The 16,069-nt window shown below is 42.0% G+C and overlaps 1 protein-coding gene across 1 annotated transcript in view; it reads right to left on the bottom strand.

The window, feature by feature from the left end:
* The window catches only part of LOC127007361 (neural cell adhesion molecule 1-A-like), a 133,964-nt gene that overhangs the window by 34,908 nt on the left and 82,987 nt on the right, over nucleotides 1–16,069 (bottom strand). The window contains exons 5-7 of the mRNA XM_050878241.1: nucleotides 15,658–15,786; nucleotides 10,475–10,635; nucleotides 101–254 (exon numbers count right to left, since the gene is read on the bottom strand). Of these exons, the coding sequence (XP_050734198.1) occupies nucleotides 101–254; nucleotides 10,475–10,635; nucleotides 15,658–15,786 (444 nt within the window). The remainder of the gene's footprint in view (nucleotides 1–100; nucleotides 255–10,474; nucleotides 10,636–15,657; nucleotides 15,787–16,069) is intronic.

Here is a 16,069-nt window from a genome sequence, read left to right as displayed (position 1 = left end):
TCTCCCTTCCTTGCTGTTTTTTTTTTCTTACCGATGCTCTCCTCGTACTCCCATCTTTTCTCTTCGCTTCCTCCCCTCTCACCACCCCGCCAACACCTACCGTAAAGAATGACGGGCGCCTTTGCAGTGCCCTCGGAGTTGTTAGCGGAGCAGTGGTACTCCACGAAATCGTCTGCAGCTACGTTTGTGATGGAGAGCATCATGATCAGTCGAGACGAGTTGACGTGGCGGACCTCTTGCGTGTACTTCTGGACCTGTGTCGGAGAGATAGATAGATAGATAGATAGGTGGAGAGAAAGAAAGGTTAGGACGCTATATTAAAGGTAGGCGCTGACCACGTATAAATCCTGAGAGCCTATGATACATTTGACAGTTTTAATACATCGGAGGCTTCATTTTCCCTCCGCGCGGGCCGGCCGTTGAAAGAGAGAAAGTAATATTGAAACATAACCGAAAAATATGTGCCACCGTTGTTCCGTTCACTCCATGTAGAAGGATGTCACTCGCGAACATACACGCACATAAAAATATATAAAATGCAGCAGCAACATGCGCCGAACAATATAGCAAAACAGAGGGAGAAAGAGAGAGAGAAAAAAAAAAAAAAACGTAGGGTGGCACACAACAAAGAAATTCTATACCACACACTTTTCGAAAAACATAAATGAATACGAACATGGAAATAATTGTTTTAGTGTATTATTATTTTTTACACTCTTTTACAACTTCACGCTTTAAAGAGACCAAGGCTGCCCCTCCCAGTCACCATAAGAACAATATTTCCGGGTCATAAACGCGACGTGTCCCTTAATATAAGTGTTTATGGGGGCCGTTAGAGGGGGGGGGGAGAGGGGGGTAATGGATTAAGGGGGATGGAAGGGACGCCGTGAAGGATGGGGTGGCAACTAAAGTCTAAGAAGGGGATTGGGTGATAGTACCAAGGATAATGGGATGTAAATGGGAGGAGAAAAGTGTAAGGAGGTAAGAAATGGAACGGGGGAGGAAATAAAGGAGAGATGGAATGACAAAAAGAGTGTAGAAGGTAACGAAGAATATACTGCATGAAATAAACAGAAAGATAATGGTGAAATGTGAAAAGGAAATGAACAACAGTGGGAATAAATACGGGAAGGGATGGTGAGAAAAAAATATAAGGGGATAAAGTTGAAACGAAAAGAGGACACCGGAAATTAAAGGAGAACAAAAGGATGGGTGGAGGAGGAGGAAGAGGGGATATAATGAAAAATAGGGGATAAAGATGGAAGGGACTAAGTGTGTAAATAAAAAGGAATAGGGAGGATAAGTGAGTCAGCGAAGGTAATGAGAGTGTAGGTAGTGAAGGGAGGCAGGAAAAAATAAAAATAGGAAACCGGAAAATATCAATGGAAGTGGAAGTTAGCGAGGGAGGGAACGGTATAAAATGTAGAGGAAAAAGTGAACAAAAAAGATGTTACTAGGAGAGATGGCAGAGAAAAAGAGGAAATTAATAAGATGGAGCAGATGAGGGAGGGAAGGATGCTGGTCGAGAGGAGATGGAACGACAAGGATGGGAGGGCGGAAGGGGGGAAAAAAATGTACTAAGTGAGAGAGACAATAAAAAAAGAGAGGGGAAATTTGAAAGGTCTTACAGCAACACAACCAAGAGAAATAGTCAAGAAAACACACACACACACACACACACACACACACACACACACACACACACACACACACTGCAAGATGGATGTGGCAGTGATAATCAGTACAGCGTCACGGAGAGATAGGTTCGTCCCGGGCCATGGCGTAGCATTAACAGTTTTATTTTCCTGCTTCAGTTTTCGTTTTTCCTTTGCTTACTTTCTCGTGACCTCTTCGTTTTTTTTTTCCTCTTCGTTTTTTCCTCTTCGCTCATTCACTTTTTCTCCTTTTTTATTTTCTATCTCCTTAACTTTCCTGTGTAGCATTATCAATATATCCTGTTTTTATTTTTCGCTATTTCGTTGCTTACTTTCTCGTCTCCTATTTGTTGTTCGTCTTTTTGTTTTTCTCTTAATCCATTTTTTTTCTCCTCCAGTTAGTTTTGTTTACTTTCTCCTCCGTTTTTTTTTTTTTTGTCTTGTTCATTTTATTCTCTCTGTCTCCTTTATCTCTATCTCTCGTAACAAGAAGCTCCTCATCCTTGCTACCCATCCCCTTCCCTTTTACTCCCTGTCTTTACTTTTACTCCGTCCCTTTCATTAATATATCCTCACATCTGCTTAAGCCATCAAGTACTGACAGTTAACCTTGCACGTCACATCGACATCCTTCCCGCCGCCGATACGCCCTTCATTAGGTACGTTTATATATTCTAGCGTGTCTGGTCTCACCGTCACTTCGATATCCGTTACCCCGCTAACCCGCCTCTCATCACGGTACACGTCTACATGTTAGCGGCTCGTCAGCTTCCGCAGTCAGCCGGTAAATTCACGGTGCTCGGCGGTCAAAGGCGTCGAGAGCATGCCTCCCGCTGCTCGCTGCGTCATACTATCAATGTAAGTGCTCCAGGAAATTAGACCTCACGATATCAAAGGCTGGTTTTGCTCTATTACACCAGTTTAACCACCTCGCTCACCCCTACCTGTCTGGCCTCCCTCCCCGCCCTGATTCCCTCCCACACCCTACCGTGATCCTTCTCTAATCTCCTCCCACACACACACTTGACGTCACACCTCATCCTAACCCCCCACTAACCTCACGGCTATCTTATTTTTTATCAAGCAATAAGATGAAGGGGATTACCAGTGAGGTATATTATGAGTAAAAGGACAGCAGTAGGAGTGTATAGTTGTATGGTATTTCTCTTCTCCAGTTCGCACACCGCCTCCGCCACTTCACTCCCACCCCGCCCTACCTCTATAACCCTCTCCCACATCCTCACCTCCGCCACCGCCTCAGCCGCACCCAGTAATCCCGCCCCCAGGTTGTCACTTCTTGCCCTTCTTTGGTTTCACTTCACCTTGCGTAGAGTGCGAGGAAAAACGTCAGGTACGAGAGAGAGAGAGAGAGAGAGAGAGAGAGAGAGAGAGAGAGAGAGAGAGAGAGAGAGAGAGAGAGAGAGAATAGACAGACATACAGGTAAAAAAGATAGGCGGACAAATAAAGAAACAAAAAGATTAACTGAGCGACGTGAATTGAATGTCTCAGCTTTTCATGTCACAAAAACAAGTAGGTATTGCGTATAACACTTCCACACACCAGGATCTCCTTTGATTCTCGCCCTCCCTCGCCTGAGGTCCAGCAGTCGCCATCCCTTGCCGTGCGTTTTTAGGATAGCTTTTCATTTAAATGTGTCACCTTTGAAGGCAGCAATAAACCGCCGGGACAATATGAAAAAAAATATATATATATAAATCCCACTACGTTTATATGATGTCATTAGAGAGTTCAACTGCAACACCTAGTTTTAATACGCTCCGAAGCCCTTTGATTGCGTTGATAATCTCTACATCCACAGATTTTACTAACTGTTGATTTTGCTCGGCACACGATCACTTTGTCGTGTGTGATCGTATAACGGCGTAGCACAAAAGAGAATATGTAATTTGAAATATGAAACTGTATTTGATTGGGCTTAATGCCACGTCTGCACGCATCGGTGTTATTATTTTCTTATTAGTGTGACAATATAATGAGAATATTTCATATGCTTCTGAACAGCACACTTTCAGCACTTATAGTACTCTATGAAGTGTTATGTTTGTCAGAATATCGTTGTGCTGCTTATAATAGAAATGTGGGACTAATAATGCATTATGGCAGGATGAGAACAATGAAAAACTCATGCGGATCAGGTCTGCCGGGCCACACGAACACCGTCTGTGCTTGTGTGTGTGTGTGTGTGTGTGTGTGTGTGTGTGTGTGTGTGTGTGTGAATAGGGTTCAGGTTTTTTTTTTTTTACAGCGATTAAATATTTTCCTCTATATTGATATTTGATCAGGAACAAAAAATAAAAATAAAACACCATTTGCTGTGTTATCAATGTGAATTACACTAACCTGTCGAAATTTCACAGGGCATTTTTTTTGTGATTCGTTATATGGAGTGTATAGATGTAAGGTGTGAAAGCCTGAAGACGGCATTTCACCGCAGCAAGACTCATGAAGACGACACCTCTCTCGACTGTACACATTTGAGGCACGTGTGATAGCAGTCATGGCCTTCAGGAGGAAGTGGGGCGTCGCAGCTGTGAATTTACTGCACGGAATTAACACAAGCAAACATCCTGGCGGGCACACAGAGGTTCACGGCTGAGGACTTGTCACTGATCGTGAATACCAAACAAGTCGGCTCGCCTCGCCGCACAACAGGCGAGACACAAACTCTAAATCAACAATTTTTACACATTAACATTGCCATAAACGCTGTGAGTGCCATGAGAGTAAGCCTCTGTTTAATTACTAGTTGAAATCTGATTCCCATCGTAGTCTGGTTATATTCCTGTGTAACTGTTTCATTCAATATTGATGGCTTTCATTATTGGCTTAATGCACTGAAATAAACCATGAATTCATAGTGCAGAGTATAATAATGAATTGCATGAATATTTGTGTCTCGTTTTTATTGGCACTGTGTTATCATGTCCTTTTGTATATAGATTATTGTTCTATTCAAGTGCCTTCCTCCGTCCTTTCCATTCCCTTCATCTCCCCTCAGTTCACTTAAACATGTCTGGGCGCCTTGCAGCTCCTGGAACCCGGAGGCTGCCTGTTTTGCGTGTTTGGTCATTTCCAGCAGATGTCTTGTTGCCTCTGAGTTGTTCGGTGTCAGTCCCACGTATGTCCACGTCAATGATTCAACATCGTCTCTCCGGGAAAGGTTAAAGTTACTACTCGAAAACTTTGTGCTGCTCCCCGGGGATTCCACGGCCAAGGTTTGATATTTTGCGAAGAAGCGTGGAGCAGAGTCCCACTGTTTTGTTACACCTCGGAAACTTATCATGTTTTTACTTTTTTGTTTTGGTGCGCCTCAGAAACTTAACTTACATTTTATTTAACATTTTCATGATATGAGAGTTTACTGAGAAACATGGAACGGAGTCCCGCAATTTGGTTACACCTCAAAAAAATTGCTACGTTTTGTTTGGTATACCTTAGAAACTTGCTTCACTTTTTTGTCCCATCACGGAAACTTGTCTTTTTTCTTAGGTGTTCCTAGGGCCATGATTTGACATTGAAGGAAAAATTATCAGTTTTGTTACCATTACTTTAACGAAGGGTTCCGTCTGGAACACTGGAGAAATAAATAAATTATATGGCGTCATCTATTATTTACGGCACAGAGGCCACACGAAGGTCGTATTAGTCCATAAATGAGTATTAGCACTGCACCGACCAAGTGAAGTGTATTGCCTCAGGCAGCTGGCAAATAAATAAAACACGTCGATAAACTCGCCCACTTTTTTTTTTTTCATTTCGAAGAAAGGCTCAAACAACAGAGATCATTTGTTTGTCCTATTCTTTTCTTACACACGGAGGTTATTGTTGCTTCAAATCATGATGGAGGAAATCCACTTGGAACATACATAGAGAAATGATGCTAAACAACACAGGCGGTTTTGTTTTAATTTGTAGAATATCCACGAATAAGCCAAAAGCTAATCTAAACAGTAAGAAATGAAAGGTTATGCGCTTTATATTTTGCATCTCAGGCAGAGGTCATAATTAATTTATTACCAAGAAATAACAAACATCGCATGTATATATCATAATTTGGCGTTCATCATCATCATCAGCCATTAACAATACTTGGCAGAGAAAAGCTCTCTGACAACGTCCTCCACTTTGTCTGATCTAGTGTTCCTGCCTCGACATATGCTCTAATTTTATTACACTACCTGGTTTTCTTTCTGTCATGACTTTTATAATATCTGGGTTTCCGTTCCTTTACTTGTCCATTATTGACCAGTTATGTGTATGGCCATGGCTTATTCTAAATGGTTACCGGAGTATAACCACACACCTTTCACATATCTTTCTTTCTTCAACAGGTAAGTGATGTGAATCTCTACACGCCCTTTCCCAGAACCACAGGCGCCGACACACATGGCATTTCATTCTTGGTGAGTTAACCATTATTTTCATTATTTTTTTCTTCACATTTTAATTTGAGGAAAAGGTCACCACGTTTTCTTTTATGTCTACACTTTCGATAGCCGGCGGTGCAACACATTCTCATCACAGCCTCTCATTGTTATCTCCACATAATGCAATAATCGACACTCAATCACCATTCATCGCCACGTTCAATCCCATCACCACCACTTCTCCTCCCTTCACCACTTCTGATTTCTCTCTTGCCCTTTCATTTCCACAACTCTTCTTTTTCAATACATCCCTATACCCCTTTACCCCTTCACCACCTCTAAAATCCATCACCACTCTTCATCCCCTCATCTCTACTAAATGTCCCCATGCTTCTTTTTTCTCACTACAGTCATTTCCCTCTTACCCCTTCACCCCTTTACCACTTCTCTCTCCCTTCCCCAGCACACCTCACCTTCTCCCTCTCTATTATGTTTTCCCCACTCGTCTAAATTTCTCAGAGTGCTAACTTTTCAACCTGGTTATGCTTTTTTTTTCCTATTCGATCATAAATAGTATGTTTTATAGTTCTCTTAGAATTCAGTCGTGAACTTCCTACACTATGCAGCTTCTCATGTCTCCTCGAGGCTTCTAATAAACTTGAGGAGCAGAGTTATCTTAGTGAAATTGGATTATGTAACACACACACACACACACACACACACACACACACACACACACACACACACACACACACACACACACACACACACACACACACACCTTCAACCAGATACCTTTTTTTACTCGGATTTGATTTTCTATGTAGAAGGAAAGTAAGCAGAGAAATGTAGTTGAGGGAGTGAGAGAATCTGCTGAAGACTGAATGGAAGTTGAGTTCATACATGGATGGGTGGGAAGAGGCTGAGAGAGATGGCATGTTGGTATTCAAGAAAGCGAAAGTTATCCATGGGTGAAGAATGGTGCTAAGGGGATTTGTGTTTGGTTAGGAAGTGTGTCTTTGGGTGAGTAAAGAGGGTACGTATGAGTTGTGCATTTGTAAGGAAAGAAAGGGAGGTCATCCGTAGGTGGACAAGGGTTGATTGGGGAGGTTGGGGCTGTTTGTGCTGGGGGAAGGGAGAGGCAGTGTTTGGATGTGTGCTGAAGAGGGCAAGACACACACCAGTACAGGGACGCAGGTGGACAGTGCTCGGAAGGAAAGAGTTAAGGAAGGGAAAGTGTGGAAAGGCAAACACGGAGAAGGCGGGGAAGGAAGAAAAAATAAGGTGTGAACAGACAAGACAGTGCGACAGGAGAAGAAAAAAAATGTCTTCACACACACACACACACACACACACACACACACACACAAGATAAAAAAAACTACTACACCACACTCTCCGATTCTGATGTATATACTACTCACTGCTTTTTGTCACGTGAGAGGAACGCCTTTGACTTGTAAAAGGACTTAAGATTGGACCTGTAAAATGCTACTGCAACCCACTTAGCAAACATCATAACCTCCTTTATTTATTGAGAGGTGCATCGATCTGAAACTGTATACCGTGTTCTCTGTGGGCCGATTTTCATAGTTATTTCTTATTGGATTTGAGGACGAAGGCAACTAATCGTATCATGTGGTATTAGGCAAACTTCTTCTTATCTTAGTTAGACGCTTTAATGGGCGTTGATTAGCGTTGACTGACTGAGAGGCAGAGAGGCAGATAGACGGACACAGATATTAATGTTGGTATCTTAAGACGCTTCTGCTTCTCATGTCAACTATTCTCAAAGGCCAAAAATGAGATTAATCTGGTTCTAATGAGTGTTTTTTATTATATTTTCGCGATACAAAAGAAAGGGCAAACTACCACCAGCGTCATAAAACTACCCCTGGAAATGCCCACAACTCCTACGAAAGCCGAGTCCCTGAGCGTTGAAATGTTTAAGAATATGACCGTATAGCTTTTCATGTCCTCCTCCTGCTCCCTCCACCGCCACTCCGCCAGATGGCACTCACTCTGTTTCGTAAGGCCTCATGAAGCAAGTCCTGATTACCCGCCGTTACCCAAAGCAAATGTTGGTGTTGGTGTGACGCAAGCGCTGGATTTATATCTGAAGGTTGGCGTCTGTCCTTCACGCCTTGGTCTCGCTTGTTTTTATTTTGTCGATAAATCTGATGAGTCTGTGTGTCTGATTGATATGTTTTAGTGACGCTGGTGTGGAGGCTATATTAATTATCTAATGGCCTTCTGTCTGTCATTCAGACTTTGCATATATACGTTTGTAGTTCATTTATATCACGATTCTGTGTTTGACATTTATATATTGGCCGCTGCGTTGTCGACCGAGTACATGTTCCGGTGATTGCACGCCTCTCCTCCATCCCTTGATTACACTTGTTTGGGGATGCTCTATCGAGTGTGTCCGACTCCAGGGTTTGATTAAGGTCAGTAGTAATTCACACTGAAATTTACTCACTTCTCCACCTAATGATCATCCCCCCGGTGACCTTTATTATAGGGAAAAGGCTAACTTCATAACTTCCTTCTCTTCCATTACTTGCTAGCTCAGATTGGATTCTCTCTCTCTCTCTCTCTCTCTCTCTCTCTCTCTCTCTCTCTCTCTCTCTCTCTCTCTCTCTCTCTCTCTCTCTCTCTCTCTCTCTCTCTCTCTCTCTCTCTCTCTCTCTCTCTCTCTCTCTCTCTCTCTCTCTCTCTCTCTCTCTCTCTCTCTCTCTTTCTTCAAAATGTATTGCTATTTATATGTTAATGTTGATGTACTATATTATGATTCACAATGAACCTCAATTTGTATTCAGTGGAATGTGTTATTGCTATTATTGGAAGTACTATTTTTGTCATCATTTTATTATTGCTATTATTATTATAATTATAATTGATATTATTATCTATTGTTTATTAACGCCATTATTGGTGAGGGAATCATACAGTACACTGCGGTATTCAGGGAAAGATTTCTGTAATAATGAAAATAAGGTTTTTGGGGAGTAACTACGAGATCAAACATCGGTCTGTCTTCCATCAATGCATTCATTAGTTGAGATTTCTGAAAGCCTCGTAACTCATTTTATTTCCAACAAAAAAATATTCGATGTTATTTGGCTTATGAGTTATTGATCGAACTCCTCAAAGGTTGGAGATTTGGAAAAAAAAAGAAATAGTGATTAAATATACTTCGTCTCTCGCAAGCTTCTTTGATCTAAATTTTTTGTAATAGCCTCCTAATTGGCAATTTTTATTGCACTCCACTCGCTGCCTACGCCCAGAATTACCTTCCAACCACGGCCTTTTTCCTTCACTTTTTCTTCATTCCTTTTTCCCTTACATATTATTATTATCAGTAAAAAAGATCGACTTTTCAATCCTAAACTAATAGATTTCCTTGTTCACGGGGCCTAATAACCAGCACACTCATGGACTCACATTTCGTTGTGTTTGATATATCCGGACATAATGTGAGATAAGAAAAAATATACTGAAAGATATGCAGGTAATTATAGTAGAGAGGGCGATAGATAAAAAAAAAGTTAAATAAATACAGGTACATATAATAATGCACATATACAGACGGGTTTATAGAGGGATTGATGAATATATAGAGATAGAGAGATAGATTTGTTGACAGATAGATAAATTGAATGTAAGTAAATCGAGAGAGAGAGAGAGAGAGAGAGAGAGAGAGAGAGAGAGAGAGAGAGAGAGAGAGAGAGCATGCCTTCCGGGTGTTTACACTCGACTAATGAAGTGTCTGGGAGCAGCCCCATCAAGGTGAGGGAGGCCCAGGTGCAGGCGACAGGTGACGGGCTGGGGGAAGGTGGGTACAGGGGGGTATTACAAGTGGTGGTGGTGGTGGTGGTGGTGAGGTCTCGGTAATGGTGGCTTTGGTGGTGACTGTAAGGTAGTTGAAGGAGGATAGCGCCTAATGATGGTGATGATGGTGGATGGTGGCAGCTGGCGATGAGGTGACGGTGGTGGTGGTGGTGGTGGATGTGACTGTAGCTTATTAATCGTTATAGTGGAGAAAGTGACTCGGAAGATTGGAGTTGTTAGTAATACATGATGCGGTAGCTTGTAGGCTGAGGGTGGGAAGGTGAGTGGCGGTGAGCAGGAGGTGGTGATGGTGGCTAAAGCGGTGGGTGAAGTTAGTTTAGTTCATCCGGTTAAGCTGGTGGATGGATGAAATATGTAAACAGTAGTTGTAGTAGTCGGTGGGGAGTGGATGGAAATGGTTGATGGAAAGGTGGCAGGTGATGGCTGGAAGGTTAATTATTTAGGTTTATTAGGTACTTAGTGAAAGCCTGATGGCGGACGCTGTGTATCGAGGAAACAAGTAAATAGTAATAACACAACGATCACTACAGAGAACAAAATTAATATTTACGGTAGAACTCAACAGAGACACGTACCTTGAGGCCTTTGTCGGGAAGGTGAGAGACGAAGGCTTCGTTGTTCCTCTTGAGCCACTGGACTTGAGGCTCCGGGTAGCCGTCCACGACACACGATAGGTTCACGCTGAAGCCCAACAACGCCGACGCCTCACGACTCTCCGCCGTGACTTCTGGTTTGACTGTGTCGACGAGTCGAGAAAAAAAAACGGAACAAATTACATAGACGTACAGCCTATGTATATACACTTAAAAGACACTGAAGAAGGGAAGTTAGTTTACATCAAATTACAAACACTTGCAGACCACAAAAGGCTCCTGGCCGCTACTACGAAGTAAAGCCAAAAAGAGCAACGGGTTCATCCCTATCGTTCGTATTTAGGATAGTGAGGGTTGATTGGTTGAACGGATAAGGAAATATGCAAGAAGGAAGGTAGAGGTGGTGATTTAAACATTCGCATGCAGGTAGGAAGACAGGTGGGTTGTCAGAGGGAGGCATAAGTTAGCAGATAAGTGGGAAGGTGGACAGAGAGAGAAAGGTGGAAGTAGGTTGGTAGGTACTATGTGGGTGGTCTGAGAGAGTTTGTTATACCAAAAGATAGATAGATGGATGGATAGATAGATAGATAGATAAGTGGGAAGAAGCTTGTTATACCTTATTTTCTACTTTATTAGTCTTGTATCCCTTCATCACTCCACATCCTTTCATCTCGTACCGCTCGTTCGCCGCTTGTGCCTCTTCTTCCTCTGTGGCTCTTCCTCGCAGGTGTCACTCGGGAAGGCTTGCTCGCACCCTGATGTCAGAACCGCGCCGAGACAAATATTTCTCACCTCAAACTAATCCACCAGAGCTTCCAGGCACTTCTAAGACACTCAAAAACATTCTCGTACCCAAATCCGTCATACTCGAGTGGTGTTTGATAAGATAAATGGTAGTCAATGTAAAGAAAGCATTAATTGACGTCTCCTTTCACACCTCAAAATAATTAGCCAGCAGAGCTTCGAGGCACCATTAGGACATTCAAGCTCGCTGAGACCTCTAATATCATTCTCGTACCCAAATACATCGTAATCAAGTGGTGTTTGATCCGTTGCTTGGTACTCGATGTAAAAGAAAAATATTAATCGACGTTGCTTTGATTATGGGAAGCACGGCACCCATAGACGAAAAATTCAATCATCTCCGGAAACCTTAGCCTCAGTATCGGTGAGATGAACTATTCACTGCAATATTAAGGCAATCGTGGGAGCAAACGAGAAATTCCTGCCGGGAGGAGAAAGTCGGCTGATTCGTTCCTGACGTTGAAAGACATGATGGAAAGTTTCGCCGAGCCCCGGGCCGTCAAAGTCACCCGTTTTTTGTCGGAAGTTGGAGTTTGATGAACTGTACAAAAGATTACGATACAGGTATGAGTCGGTAAAGGTATGTACATATTTTCCTGAAGCTATTACAAGTATTCAAGTTCGTGGCTGTAATTTTGTTACTAAAACTTAATGGTGAGAACACAGTAACATCTGTCGTTCTATTCTTGTGTCTCGGATGCACATTGACTTTGTTACACCCATTTCGTTTACAGATTAAATGTTGCGACTTGATAATGATTTTTTCATGTTCCTCTGTTTTCTATTCTGTGAAGTAGTGCGTTTTTTTCTTCTTTTTTGGTCTGCCTTCTTTACCTACAACAACAACAACAAAAAAGAAGAAACGTACCTGCCAAACAGCAGAGCAAGGAAATGTAATTCAAAGAGAGACTAACTTTTGCAGTAATTGTTATATTCCTGTGTTTGCGGCTTTGCGCCATCCCATCCCAACCCATCAGCGAGGAACGGGAAATCCTTCTTAAGCATGTTTAGCGGAGATTGAGGAAGCGGAGGAGCAGGCAGCGGCGCGGCGCGGAGTGTGCGAGGCGGCGAGAGTGGCGGGTGTTTGTTGTTTGTTAGTGCTTGTTGTTGTTTATGAATGTGCTTCCTCACCAGTGGAAAAGAAATCATGATTACGATGCGATAGCGAAGGGGTTTTGGATGTATAAAGCGATAGAAGTGAGTTTTATTGTGTGTATTAAGGCTCGTGTTTGTGTGTGTTCAAGGCTTGTGTTTGTTGATCTTGACCCTGCTTCTGTGCACTGCCTAACTGCCTTGGACTCCTCGTAACATGATATCCACCACTCTACACCAGGTCCATCAGCCATTGTTAGTAGACTGCAGAATATCTTTTTCCCGACGTTTCCCATCTTTCCCTATTGGCTGTTTGTGTACACCTTCCTATTTGGCAAAATGTCAACTTTTATTGATGCAATGAATATATGTATGCAGCTCCTGGGTTGTCACCTTGTTACTTAAGCTGTTCATTTGTTATCAGTTTGACGCATGATGTGATCCGTCCGAGTCCACTTCATATTTTTAATCATCATTAGAATATTCTCAACCATGACAACTTTACTTCAAATGACATGACATCCTACTTGACTCCCTCGAAATGACATGACATTCTCCTAGATTCCATCAAAATGACATGGCACCTTACTGGACTACCTAGTTCCAAATGGCATGAGCTCCTACGTGACACTCTTGAGACCCCAAGTGAAATGACATGTATAAGCGCAAGCCAGGTGAACAGGGGCACAGGAATGAGGCCATTACTATTCCAGCAGCCGCACCTGAACCCACTTACTGCAGGTGAACACGGCCTCAGGTGCATCAGGGAAATGACAGTGTGATTCCGTATGCGAAACCGTGAACTGAATCAGTGTCCACCTGCCGCCCGGGACAGGATGTACGGGAGTTACTGCACGGGGTCTGGCCATCCATGTGATTTATGTAGCTATTCATTTATTCATTTATTTATTCATTGAATTTTTTTATGGGAGAGGCTAACCAGTGGCTAAAGGGAAATATTAAAATATCTCCCGCACGTGCTGTTCCTGCATAGAAAGTTAAGGGAGTTGGCAAATTTAATGTCGAGCATTTTTGCATCACTAAAATATCTCGCTGGAAGTTATCAATCATCAATCAGTATAGCCAAGCAGAAATACGGTCTAATTTCAAGTCATGCTTTCTGAATACTCTTAGCCACAATGATGTTCGAATAATGATTTAATTGCTTCCTTGATTGTTTCCCATTATTTGCTTCTATTATTCGTCATCCATAAAAACGAAATAATGTATCTTCTCCAATGCTATTATTTGCGGAAAAAGAATATAATAACTTTTTTTTTAGTACGCTCTCATTTACCATTTGTTTTCCATTAAGTCACTAAAATATAGTAGTAGCTAAACTCTTGATAGGCGCGATCGTGGTGGTGGTGTTTTTTCCCTGACACTATAAGGATACTTGCATTAATATTAACTAGGGTAAATAAGTCAGTGCTAGGGGAGAGAATATTATATAAAAGAATGCCGTAAAATGACGCTTGACAAAGACAACAGAAAAAGACAAAAAGTGAATGTGTTTAGTCCGAGACGTGTGCCGTTGCTCCCCTCTCTGCGGGCACGGGGGCGACCGAACGGCGGGCCTCACTGGGTACGACTGATAGACCTCCACATAATCCACTTAGCTCAGTAGGTATGTAGCACGCAGGAGGGGAAGAGTAATTCGTGCGAGTGGCTTGATGATGATTTATAAGGTGGGGGAGTAATCCTTTCAGGGACGCCGAATCTCTTTACTCCGAGTGTGTTGTAAATTTGCGTGACTTGTCCAGGAAAATCTTCAATATGGTAATAAAGTCTCGTGTGTTAATTTTGCTTTGTCAATCACACAGATAAATGAGAAATACCTTGAGCGTTTTCATATTTGAGGTTGTTACATAATCAGTGTTGTGTATACGTTTTTTTTTTTCATATGACAAAAGAAAACTTCAATATTATTCCTTTATATATCACTCTGAATTTTGAGAGGTATAGTCCGTTACATTCCGTCTGTCCACTCACGAACGTAGATGTGGCATCAGCGCGTTGTTTCTTCGTGATTGCGTGAAGATCAACTTTGTATTTTTAGTGATATATTTGAATGTTTGTGTATAAAAAAAAAGAAATCAAACCCTCTTATATGAACCGTAAACATGCCGATTTGGATCGAAATATAATCTACCATACAAGCACACGAAAGAACATCTTGTATATCAAACCGTATACTCAGTCTGATCATACTCGAACGACCTGTAGCCTTTCAGATACCCATATTTCATCTCATTCTGGTACATAAAGTAATATCTGGGTCTGCAAGTGTCTATACACAAGGAGTTTTGATGTGTTGCATGTAAATAACATTGGTAGCCTAATATGCGAAAAGCCTAGCATCGCATTCAACAGTTATTATTTACTATTTCATGTTACTTCAATTATTAATCGCTATTTGCATGCAGTAAATTATTAAGATACCCTTTATTTGCACTTGCAGAGCCAAATGTCTTTCAATATACCTGAAATGTGCTATCAATCAATGAATCTGAAAAAGAAAAAAAACATAGATCGTTCGAGGATGCTGTGACTGTGTTATTTGATATACAAGCTTGTCTTTTCGTGTGCTCGTGTGTTAGATTATTGATGCAAACGACCGAGTTGTTTTTTGTATACATAAATATTCAAATATGTTATTGAAAAATATGCTTGAATGTTTATCACAACAGTTTATTTTCACGTATTCACGAACTAGAAATGCGCTGGTGCCATCCATCAAAATTCCCGCTTTGTTGGTGGACAGATGAAATGAAACAGACTATAGTCACATCATATTTTTGTTTCGCTGGTTATCGCTCTTGAATAACGTATTCCTTGCTCTTTGTGTCTTCCACGTAATGTAGATATAATCTGATATTCTTCTGTTCTCCATTACAATTGAATCAACGAAAATGGTTCATCGTGTTCTAGATTTATTGGGTTTCATCGTTATTGAGTTACATAATCCTTTCTTCATAAATTCGTACACATGACAGATTGTTTCCTGTCGTAAATATTCGACATAACGCACGGGCATATTCTGTGTCTCACGGTAATGTTTTAAAGAAGTAGGATGGGATTCTCGTTTGGTTACCTCTTCTGACACAACCTCACATTCAGAGTAGACCGTACTTCTGTGTTGTGCTTTTACCCTCAAATTTGGGAATTGTGATCAACGAACGTTTTTTTTCTAACCTACCCATTTCCATTTTGCATCCATTTCGGCAATACACACCCACACACACACACACACACACATGGACACTCACAGCGCACGTTGAGGGTGATCCGCTTGCTGACGGAGGGCGGCACCTGGTTGGAGGCGATGCACAAGTAGGCCCCGGCGTGGCGTCTCCTCACAGATTCAAACACCAGCTCACTTCCCTCCACCAGCACGTCTGAGGGAGGGGAGGAAAACAAGATAAAAGTGAAACGGACGTCAAAGCGGAGGCGAAGGGACAGTTAAATGACGCTGAGAAAAAGGGGACTGAGTAATGGCCGAGGTTGTTAGAGTAAATGGAGACAGAGTGAAAGGTAGAGGACATGGGAAGGAGGGAGAGGCAGAGTTAGGGTTACAGGACATCAAAAAAGGAGACCTGGTGAGGCTTAGGGAGCGTTGAGAGAAGGGAAACTGATTGAACGTATAGAGACAAAAAGACGAAAGCAGCAAAGTTAGGCCTA

This window comes from Eriocheir sinensis, chromosome 35, assembly GCF_024679095.1.
Source record: "Eriocheir sinensis breed Jianghai 21 chromosome 35, ASM2467909v1, whole genome shotgun sequence".
In the NCBI taxonomy this organism is placed as follows: Eukaryota; Metazoa; Arthropoda; class Malacostraca; order Decapoda; family Varunidae; genus Eriocheir; species Eriocheir sinensis.
This window is presented reverse-complemented; position numbering and strand designations above follow the sequence as displayed.